Source organism: Sinocyclocheilus anshuiensis, unplaced genomic scaffold (genome assembly GCF_001515605.1).
Source record: "Sinocyclocheilus anshuiensis isolate Anshui unplaced genomic scaffold, SAMN03320099.WGS_v1.1 scaffold352, whole genome shotgun sequence".
Lineage (NCBI taxonomy): Eukaryota > Metazoa > Chordata > Actinopteri > Cypriniformes > Cyprinidae > Sinocyclocheilus > Sinocyclocheilus anshuiensis.
The window spans coordinates 650594-662706 of NW_015557093.1; the positions used below are offsets into that span (position 1 = coordinate 650594).

Below are 12113 nucleotides of genomic sequence, written 5' to 3' on the forward strand. Positions count from 1 at the left end.
TTACACATCATATTATCAATGTAACAATTTGTGTAAAACATTAAATTGTAAAAAAAAATTGACCTGTACAAAAGAGTTAATATGGTCAATGTAAAAAATATTTTATTATTACCCTTAAATTTAAAACCCAATACATTGTTTATTTCCTTTCAAAATATTTTCTACTCCAAGATTTCCTGACTGCATATAAAAAAATATTACACAACACAGATGTCTCAAGAACACGTCTTTGTCTTCACTTTCACACATCTACTAATCTTTGCCATATAGGACCCTCACGAAAACATGCTTTCCTGATAAAGACAAGAGGAGAGACACTTTGTTAACACAAATATGGAGCAAATGTCAGTAAGGTCACATGGAAATGAATGTTAACCCTTATCTATGGTCTGATTTCAATGCTTCACTCCTTGTGCATGACTCGAAATTAAAAGCATAAAAGCGAATTATGACCATCACAATCAAGGCTGGATGTGTGGGAGGCAAAAGGAGGTAATTAGACCAAACTCCCCCATCCTGCTCTAAGCACTGACAGCACCGCACAATTTATTGTCCAACTAAGAGAACTCTCTGGACGATCTAATTGCAATATTAGCTTGTACTAACACCTGTTTTAAAGCTCACAGAGCGATATTTCACCCAGCCCATCATTGCTTGAGCACTTCTTGATCTGCAAATGGCATGTAATGCAAGTGCTTCCCGGTTTGTGTAAGTAAAGGGGTCGTGAGATACGACCCCTGACCTTCCTGACCCATACTTAACCCCTAACTAAGTGGACTCGAGAATAGACTCACGAAGCTGGAACAGGACAGGAAGTGACTGTGTCGCTGTAATTGCCTTATTTCCCGTGACAGCCAATAATGGGCCGAAATCAAAAAGAATCAAGTGAAGCTCTTTGTTTGTTGTTGTTTATCGCCCCCATTAGCGGTAAACATCATGATCAATGGGGCAAAATTGATGAGACCAAACTAACGTAGAGGCAGGCGTGAAAAATTATTCCTTCGAATGCCACCAGGTCTGGTTGTGTTAATGCAAGCGTGCGCATGCGAGGGCTCTTATTTGTGATGCATGGGGCCGCACAGCCGTGCGCAGCAGGTCTTGATTTACAGAGCAGATCTGTGCTTGAAACAAAGGTAGAGACTGTGGAGGGCAGGATGAATGGCCGTCATTAAGCCTTTTACAGTGATGGGCGCTACAGCTGATTTGCATGGTGGGCTGGCGGCCGTCCCTCGCGCTGAACTGATTTATCTGTTGGTTTAAGGAGCTCAGGACGGCGCTCCTATAAATACTGCCCATCTTAATAGGGCGCTAAAATGCAGTCGTATGGACCGGTCTGTCTTAAATCACACGCATCCGCTGTCATCCGTAAACACTTTAGAATGGGTTTTGGTCAGCGTAATGAGGAGTTGGGATGTGGCTGGGACACACACACATGCTAGACATCAACGATTCAGCCCCCACGTAGCGCCATTCATTCCGACTACTCCCAGAGGTAACATTTCAGATGGCAATATCAGCCTCATTGTAGAGAGATGAAAAATTAAAACGCTCTCACGCACGCTTTTGTCGTATTTTGTCGCGCCTTTGATGGTTCTCTCGCCCCGTCGGTTGTTAGTAAATTGGCATTATTGGTAGTTTGTTTGCTGGTGCGGCCACAATAATGGCTGCAGGGTTTTGTCATTTACTGAGTGGCTAAATAATGGTACATTCCATAAACGACACTGAGAGCATAAAAAGGTGACATCATCTCTGCAGGTTCGGACCTTACACCAATCAGATGCACTCCATGGCAGCTAGAGGTGAGAAGATTTTGTGTGTGGTTGTGTGTACGAGCTTTTGTAAGTGTGTGTTGAGAAAGAGGGAGGGTCACTGATTTCCGGCTCCCTTCACTTCTGTCCGCTGGATACGCTCCAAGGCCAGTCTAACGAGCCAACATGGATTTGGTAATGACCCCTGTACCCTAGGAGGACACTCTCACTGCGGTCCTGTTTGGAAGTGCACACTCTCTCACACAATCGCATCCACTCCATTCCAGTCATTACCAAACCTCCCTACAGATGCTTTTAGCGGGTAGAAGGCAACAGGGTAAAGAGTTTGAGAGAAGGTATTCAGAACAGAATAAGCAGTTAGCAAACCTAAAACTACAAACATTAACCTATGGGGAAAAAAGCTAAATTGTTTGGAATCATATTCAATATCTCTAAATGTTTCAGAATCCCAAATGTGGTTACTGCGAGAGCTGCGTTTGTCAAGAGGAGCATGTCTACACAAACTGTCTTTCGCTCACTTGGCTGCTGTGTCCTGCTGTGGATGCAGGATTTGCCCCCCAAAATGCACATTAATAAAATATCCAGATGCCCGTAGATGCAGGAGTCTTTCCATTTTGGAGGGCAAGAGAAAGATAAAAGATGCTCTTACCTGTCGATGATGACAGGATCAGATGGCGTCTCATTTCGGTTCCCGCAGCTCTTCTTGTCACAACACCGGCTGAAATGGATAAAAGACATAAGTTACATGTCTATCTAATAGGGTTGGATCGATACTGGAATGTTTTAGGAATTTCTACCTCAGCACTGATATCAATTCATAAAGATATCTATCTCTCTCTTTTTACTTATATCATTATATATTTATTTCTATCATGACAACTCTCGGAGGGATTGGCATGGTAATGTACATCACAATGTAAATGTATTTGGTCTTGGCGGAATAGATCTGCTACGCTGCTGCGGCAGAGCAAGTACCGAGACTTGCTACTGCCAATACATCCACAACATGCTGCTGTAAGCATGTAAGAAAGACTGCTGCTGCACATATAACACATATGAATAACCCCCATATAGCATACATAAATCACCCCGTAGCAGATCTATACAGGTGGAGCTGGGGCAGGTGGAGGGTTTTAAGTGCGCTGCCAACTTCTACAGCAAACAAAAGCCAGGTATTTGAATATTGAGCAGCGAGCTCATGTGCTACCGATAGAGGAGAGAACCAATCAGCTGCCATGTGACAATGATGTCACCAGGTCAGTTTGAGCTAAACCTATCGGACTGCGCCATCAAGAGTTTCATGCCAGAACTCTGTATTTATATTTACTATTGTTTTAGAGAGCAACATACAACAGTGACTGTATCTTTAGTCAAGCTGCTTGATGTTCAGTTGGATTTTGTAAATGCAGTATTTGAGAGCAGTGACTTGAATTGGAACCAAAGAAAAAGGACAAAAAGTGCTCAATGACCACAGAATTATGTATGTGTGTACAAAACACTGTGCTTTCATGCTTAGAAGAACTGCTCTGCTGTGTTCTTTTAGAGATAGGGATGGAGCTATGTGGTGACCGGCAAGTCTTTCTCAAGCTGGTGGCTGCCTGACAGGTCGCCCTCTTTCTCCTCTCGCCCTGTGCTCCAGCTGGGCTGGGCCCCCGCCAAGGTCACTCAGCCAGCCTCTGACAGTTTGGACAGCACCCAGAGAAGTCCTGGTGCAGCGGCTCTCTCCCAAATGCTCCTCTCCAACACTGTCATCACCTCTGCCCTTGCCCATGCCCTCGCCCCAGGCTGGCACCTCATCTGGTGGCATGTGGTTCCCCTAAATACATCCCACCTAGCCCATTCACCCCTTGCCAACCAAACTGGTGAGACCACTGGTGCCGCCTGCTTTGTGAAAATGATTCCAATTAAGTTTAAACTCATCAGCTTGAGATCATCAGTCAGAAGAGAAATATTTAATAAGTGTTTCCTGCAGGACTGAGTTCTTACAGCAAGAGACAGAGATACTTCTAAGAATTTAGGACTATCAATATAAGAAATAATCACAGTGTATTTTTTATAATATATTTGTAATTATAATAAATTTAAATTAAAACAAATCTTTACATATATATTCTTAAAAACATATACAGTATATTTGTATAGTCCTTAATATAATATAATATAATATAATATAATATAATATAATATAATATTCAAGACAATTAGACTTAAGAGACTTAAGCGGAAACAAAACAACATAACTGCTGCAAAGTCTTCTGGGCCAGCTCACTTTCTCACAAGGAATAAAGAATATAAATTATATATGTTTTTTAAGAATATAAATGTAAAGATTTTTTATTGAAATGTCAATGTCATTTATATATATATTTAAATAAAAATCTTTACATTTATATTCTTAAAAACATAATATAATATAATATAATATAATATAATATTTAAAGAAAAAAATAGGTATTTTTATGCATAATGACTAAGCATAATCAAAATGAATCATGAAGCAGTGATGCTCGTGAATAGCAGAGCGGGAGACACCGAGTTGCAGTATCTATTCCATTTTTCTCTAAACAGTTTGATGAAATGATTAAGTAGATGCTGAAACAAAAAAATCATTACCCTCGATTAAGATTAGCTAAGCAATAACTTCAAATCATATTGTATGGATTTTTCCGACCACTAAGACTCCTGATATATTCATCCTACTTGCTTCATGCTGTCATGCATTAGATTGCCATTTGACAAATAATCCTCACTCAGAGCCACCGAATGCAAAACGATCTGACTTTATGAATCATTTATCACATTGTTTGATCTTTAAGAACCTGAAAAAGCATGAACCGTTCGTTGTTTTCCTGTTCTTTGTGTGTGTGACTGTTGCCATAGAGCGCGCCACCATAATTTATTCCCCCAGCTACTTGGAACCATTAGCAAACTTCCAGGAGACCAATTAGCATTGGAAACCCAATGGTGAGGTTGTGGTGACAACCTCCTCAAACTGCGAAAGAAGTGTTATAAACAAACTGGACCCCAGGAGCACAGCCAGGGCTGGAGGGAGGCCTGGGCCCCTGTTCGCAAAAACAAACCTTGGCGGAGCGTCCGTAATGTGGCCTTAATGGTGTTCCCTCCAGGGCCTGAGCAGGCTAGCCCTGGCTTGGCTAATGACGAAGGGCCAGAACTACGAAAACAAATGCGGCTCCTCCAACCTCAAACCCCTAAAATGAGCACAGGACAGGCTGTGCTGCTCTAAAGAGGCACCAGCTCTGGTCGCTCCTACTGATTAGTCATAGATTGAGGAACAGATGCTTTAAGAGCTACCTACTCAGCTTGCTATCTCCACCGTGGCCCTCACTAGTCCACCAGACGGACCGCCGGTTTCCTGAAGTAGATTCACTTGAAAACTAGAAAGGTGGGTTTATCAGACGAGGGCGCAATATCAGAGCGGAGCTTAAAAAAAACAGCCTTCAAAGCTTCCCTGGGGAATCTTAAGACTAACATCAGATAGAGTGGAACATGCTGAAGGAGTAAGATAAGACATGAAACGACAGAGAAGGACGAAGAGAATGGATGTCAATAGAGGGCTTGTTTTCAAAGGGCAAGTGTTGTAATTACCCAGCCAGGCACAGAGAGGATGCGGCCAGGGCTAATCATATGCACCAGGCTGCCTGACTGGAGGGTGAGAGCCGGTGGCAGAGCTCTCCAACTCAGCATCCTCATCCAGACTGGCGGACAGAGACCAGTCCGTGCCCACTGTGCACTGCGCGCCATGATTTTGTAGATGCGCCATGCCAACTAACCGCTGCGATGCCTCATTTGGAGACTCTGAAGTGCCAGTTTCAAGTCATTGGGATGAGCAGGAAGGACCTTGAATGGTTAAACGCAGACCAAGTCCTGTCCCATGACAAATTACTTCCTATAGTACATTATAGAGCACACATATTGGGGTCAAAACTTTTTAATTCAGGGGCAAAATTTACACCTTGATTTTAAAGAAAGTATTTTTTCTAACCTAAATAAATAAACAAACAAATAAATAAAACATTGTTATTTGTATGTTAAAATTTAAATTAATCAATCCATTAACATTATGACATATCTTGAAAATGCATTACCTCTTCATATATATATACAGTGGGTACGGAAAGTATTCAGACACCCTTAAATTTTTCACTCTTTGTTATATTGCAGCCATTTGCTAAAATCATTTAAGTTAATTTTTTTTCCTCATTAATACACACAGCACCCCATATTGACAGAAAAACACAGAATTGTTGACATTTTTGCAGATTTATTACAAAAGAAAAACTGAAATATCACAAGGTCCTAAGTATTCAGACCCTTTGCTGTGACACTCAATATTTCTGATTTATTTTATTTATTAATCGATTGTTTATTGATTTAATTTAGATATGACATCAAAAGCAGCTGGAAAATTGCAATAAATAAAATTTAAAAAAAATGTTTTAAATAAATAAATAAAAATAATATAAATTAATTTAAGATTCTCTCAAAAATAATCAGAAACTGGTAATATACAGTGGTTTATATCATAATTTTATATATAAATTATTTTGCCTGAATATAAGCTAATTTTTAGTGGTTTCCAATTGAGGTGGCTGTTAGATGGTGTAGTTACAATGTCTACCAGCAGGGGCAAAATGGCCCATGCTAACCAGGTAAAACAACGCTCCTTAAAGTTCCTGGTGACTGTGAGTATGATGTTCACGTGGCAATATTGTAACTCTGCTTACAAGAGATGCCAATTAATTTGTCACAGTTGTTTTCTAAGCTCATTTACCACACAAAGGAAATGATCTCCAAAACAATCGCTATTTATTAAAACTGAAAGGGACCATAGCATATTCATCCTTGTGTCTAGAACAAGACCATCAAGTTTGCCATGAACAGCTGCTGTGCATTCAGTCTGTTGATGGGTGTTGCAGGTGAGGCAGACTCCGGCAGGGCCCTGATAAAGAGTTCTATCACCTGGGAGTGAGAGACAGGGGAAATATCTCTCATCTCGCTCTCATTAGCGAATGGAAACACACCATTCATCAAGGGAGGCAGTTAATAATCACACTCAATCACATAATGACCGACTCAAACTGAGCCATCATTATGGAAATGGAACCTGTATCGAAATCATCTCCGAGAAAGCCCGGTTCCTTGAGGGAGAAAATAGCACAGAATACCCAGCATCCAGTGCTGTGTGGTGTAAAACAGGTGAGTTTTCTGGAAGTGATGATGTCCACTTTATAGGGTGAAGCATTTGTGAGATTTATGTAGTGCTGGTGGCAGCCAGATGGAATCACTTCTGTGATTAACATAATTAGCAAAGTCCATCTTAATGATTCGGAATGTGTTGAAATTCCCATCAACACTTTAATAACTCGACAGGCTGCCCATAATAATTGACTGTCTCTTTTCTTGGCAAATCTCTGTCAGAGCAAAGCAAAAAACATTAGCATTAAACATATTAAAAAAATATTGGACGTGAAGTGCATCGGTAGTCAATTTTTTCTTTCCTTCTCGCCAGATAGGGTGCTGCAGGTATTACGTATTTTCATAAGCCAAAACCTAGAAAAGATTTGGCATTTTAACACTTCCACATCCACTGTCCTAAAGTCAATGGGTTTTTTAATGGATCTTTGGTTAAATGCCTGAATTAAGGTCTGTGGTTAACGCAAGCTCAAGATATTTTCACATTTTATTCTACAAGACAAAATATATCAGTATTACCCCCCTTGTGATTTTACTTGTGTTGAAAAATGTGGATGCTAGCAAGTGGTTAAATAGGTTGTTGGGGGCAATAAACACCATCACACCGACCAAGAAAACTCATCTATGGACTAGCCCATTTTTCAGTCTATGTTTAGCTTTTTACTTCTGGTGACTGTATTTAGGCTTCAAAATTAATAAAAGTTGTGTTCATTTGTGAAGATTATAATGATCAACAAAACGTGTAAGAATCAAACTTTTGTTGGTCACATAGATTATTTTCTACAATAATCCAAAAGCCAACGGAAAAAAACTGTAGGGTTTTTTTTTTTGAGGGAGCTGGGGTGATGCTATAACTTTAGGGTTGGCCTACAAAAATACATAATCACTCCTGCACTCTATTGGAGGATTTGTGTCTCCCACCGGCCCTCGGGTGCCCAACAAAGCCCCATCATTTCCCCTCACTACATTATTAACTCTAAGTTTACCCCCCGTTACCCAAGACACCAGCATCTGAGCCCCTTTAACTTCCTCGACCCCCCAGCCCTGCTTCCCTACAGATCCTTACCCCCCTTCAATGGCCATCAGGCAAAAATTCATGGACAGTACACCTCTATCCAGGCCTCCAGCCACGCGAGCCCACTGTGAACCCATAATTACACTGCATTAAGGTCAATGTAATGAGGAAAGCCCTGTAGGACTTCACAGTGGAGCGGGAAGAATCGTGTAGGCCCACCTATGCAACCCTGCGGTACATCCGTGAGCTGAACTCCCAAACCATATGTTAATATTCTTCTAAAGCCTCTCTCACACAATGATACTGAATCGTGATCAGTAATACGAGGCGTAATACGTTCTTTCTTATTAAATAATAAAAAAGGAATTAATAAGGCATTAAAAGATACTTCAAAAACTGCATGTTACGTTGTCTTCAATATGTTAGTGCTTTGCATACGAGCAGAGCTGTGTTTGTTATAGAAGTCTCAGGTTGTTCTTATAAGAAATGAGAGGTAAATATGAACTGACCTGCACATGATCTCATGGGTGAGGAGAACACGACACATCTCTGGGTTTTTGTCTTGGCCTTCATAAAGGATTGGCTAAAAGAGAGAGAAATTCATGTTATTTCAACTGTGTGTGTGTGTGTGTGTGTGTGTGTGTGTGTGTGTGTGTGTGTGTATAGTGTTTTAAAAGTGTTTGCTGGTTTACCTCAAAATCCCATTCAAAAGTTTGTAGTTGGTAAGATTTTTAAATGTTTTTAAAAGAAGTTTCACCAAGACTGCATTTATTTGATTAAAAATACAGTAAAAACATTCATATTGTAAACTATTATTACAATTTAAAACAACTGTTTTCTATTTTAATATATTTTAAAATGTAATTCATACATGTGATGGCAAAGCTGAATTTTCAGCATCATTACTCCAGTCTTCAGTGTCACATGATCCTTCAGAAATCATTCTAATATGCTGATTTGGTGATCAAGAAACATTTATTATCATCAATGTTGAAACCGTTTTTGTGGAAACCGTTCCAAGAAACGGTGATGAGCAGAAAATTCATAATGAGAACATTTATTTGAAATGGAAATCATTTGTAACCTTATAAATGTCTTTATTGTCACATTTGATCCATTTATTCAGTCCTTGCTATTCAGTCCTCTTGTCTTCTGACTTGGCCGAACTCCTCCTTTAGCTCATCCTGAAACCAGTGATTGCTAGTCATGCTTTTGGTTCGAAGCATGCTGACAACTTTAACATATGCTAAAAGCTAAATCTGGTCATCGGGGGCTGGACGTATGTGGCGATCCGAGGGGGATCCAGACTCTGCTGGGGCTCATGTGGAGTAACAATCTTCCCGTTCTCCCCATCAGCATCCACCCCGAGCAGCCAGATGGCCAGCCAGGCCCCGAAAGAGAGGCCTCCTCCCAGGCATCCATCATCAGGCTGCCATGCCTGGCCTGAATGACAGATGATCGGTGCATATCAAGGAAGCTAAAGGACTCACCCCCCTTCCTACCAGACCTCATCCCCATCACCAGTGAAGATGAATCCATCATAAACACACACACACATACATAAGGAACGCACAACACAATCCACCTCAAACTATTCTCCATCTTACTCAACTCTGGTCAGTCGGCCAGACAGGGCTGACCCAACGCCCTAGGGAACAATACTTTTAGTATAACGACCACTTCTACATTATTGATCTTTCTCTTCGCTGCCTATGAAAGTCTCTTCCTCTTCATCACCATCCTCCATTTTTGTCGAAGGGTGAGGGGATTTGGGATCGGAGGGGGTCGGGAGGTGGATCGGGTCGCTATTTATATATCATCGTTCTTGATTCACATCGCTGGCGCCAAAGTAGTGGCCCCACCCCGGTTCTTCAAGCACGTCTGACTCCAGCGATATGGAATAGTGTTACAAGTCTTCCATGAACTCCAAACACGCTCTTTCCTGGTACCTTAATTAAGTCATCTCACCTTACAAGAAATATTTCGATTAGCAGTACAAAACTATTTCGCTAAATTCATTTTGGGGAAACGTTCAAATTGAAGGCGGCATAACTCAACCAAGATCCTTCTCTCTCATATTCTCAATTAGAAGAAAAACTGGTTGTTCTCGATCAATATTCGCAGCTTCGCTGTTGATGCACATATGTAAAGCCTGTGTGCGCAGGTAGGGGGGAAGGATTTTACGGGCACGCACAGCTACTGCCCTTTTTTGTCGTCGGGAGGATTATTGTCTCCAGCGTGTCGGCTCTGCAGCTACATTAAGGCCTATTGATTGGTCTCCGGGGTTGATGCTTTGTCGAGGAACTGGTTGCCATATTGATCTGAGACAGGCTGACACACAGAGACAGTGGGACCTGCTGGGCTGAGGAAAGGATAGGCCATACGAAGACCAGGGGGGTTGAAATCTGGTCCATTTCATGACGGAACGAAAAACGCAGGTGCAGGACTGAGTCGAGAGTATGAGAGGCATCTCTAATGGGACTTTTATTTGCATGCGGGGTTCAACACATGCACTTTTAGTCAAGTCACATTTATTTGTATAGTACCTTTAACAGATATAATATCTAAATATCTTCATACCTTTTAGCAGATTAGAGCTGGATGATAATATAGTTTACATTTCGAGATGATACAAGCAATCAAGCAGTTTAGATTTGCTATATAGTATACATTGCTTTATGTGAATATACTGTAAGCACGCAGTTAAGTAGGATGTACTATATATTCACCTTTATCTAAAGAGCTGGGTGATAATATAGTTACATTTTGCGACAAAATAAAAAAAAATAACAAGCAGTTGAGACTTGCCATATCTCTATTTCACTTTATGTGAGTATACTGTATGCATGTGGATAAAGTTGTACATATATATCAAATTTATATAAATAGCAGGGCAATATAGTTACATTTTGTGACAAAATAAATTAGTGCTGTCAAACGATTAATCGCAATTAATTGCATCCAAAATAACGATTAATTGTTTGACAGCACTAAAATAAATATATAGGAAAATTAATACATTTCTAGGCAATAATATATTTGACATTTTTCACAATATAACAATCAAGCAGTTGAGATTTGTAATGGTGTATATAATTATATTATATATATATATATATATATATATATATATTTTTTTTACATTTTGGCCCTTAGTGAAACGTCTGGGCAACTAGTTTACAGCATTATACAGCCCACTTAAGACTTTCAAAGTCACTTTAATTGCTGTTCTTTCTTTGCACATCTGTGTCGTCGCTGATATCATTTACAGTTAATATACATACTATAGTAGGTATAAAACTTTATTAATTATTCATTTTTAATTATTATTAAAAAGTTATACATTTGTTATGTGGTGATATTTACACTTTATACATTTTCTGAGTGAATGATTTTCAATGAAGAAAAAACAAAAACTCAAACTCACCTGTTTAGTCATGGAGTCTATTAATCGAACAAACAGATCCTGTTCTGTCCTGATACCTGGAGGTTTAAAATGGAATAAATACATATTAGACACAAAAACATGCATCTCGTAAACAAAATGTTTTCTTAGGCTCTGCGTATAATAAAATCCTGCTCAGTTGCATGATAAAAAAAAAAAATCTAATGTGCCATATTTCAACACAAATACTTATAGAATCAAGTGTGTGTTCAAATTAAAAGGCTCTTTGAGTAAACAGAACATAAAGCCAGTCCCAAATGCAAAGCCCAATTGTTTTGAAAAGTCTACATAAAGGGACTCATTTCTTATGGAAAGTCTTGGAAATTAATTTGTTTTATTATTCTTTTCCCTACAGTACGTTTATGCGCATTCTGTTATGCTTGTCATGCTGACTGAGCTATTCCGTTAACGCTTCTTAGCAAAAACAAACTCGGCTCAGCTTCGGAGTTTTTCTATTATTTATGATTTTCCCGCCTTAAAGTGTGAGAGCTCACTTTTCTCCTGCCCTGCTGTCTGGTGGATGACAGAGAATCCACATCTACAGACAAATCACTCACCACTAGCTGTTATCATGAGAGCAGGAGAAGAGAACAGTCTTGTACTGAGACTTTGGTTCCAACTCTTCTTATTGTCTCTCATTAATGGCATATATATATATATATATATATAT

The 12113-nt window shown here is 39.8% G+C and overlaps 1 protein-coding gene across 1 annotated transcript in view; it reads right to left on the bottom strand.

Annotated features, from left to right (window-relative positions):
• The window catches only part of LOC107677352 (transcription factor COE3-like), a 112790-nt gene that overhangs the window by 83740 nt on the left and 16937 nt on the right, over positions 1-12113 (bottom strand). Inside the window, exons 4-6 of the mRNA XM_016472232.1 lie at positions 11426-11481; positions 8508-8581; positions 2419-2487 (exon numbers count right to left, since the gene is read on the bottom strand). Coding sequence (XP_016327718.1) covers positions 2419-2487; positions 8508-8581; positions 11426-11481 — 199 coding nt within the window. The remainder of the gene's footprint in view (positions 1-2418; positions 2488-8507; positions 8582-11425; positions 11482-12113) is intronic.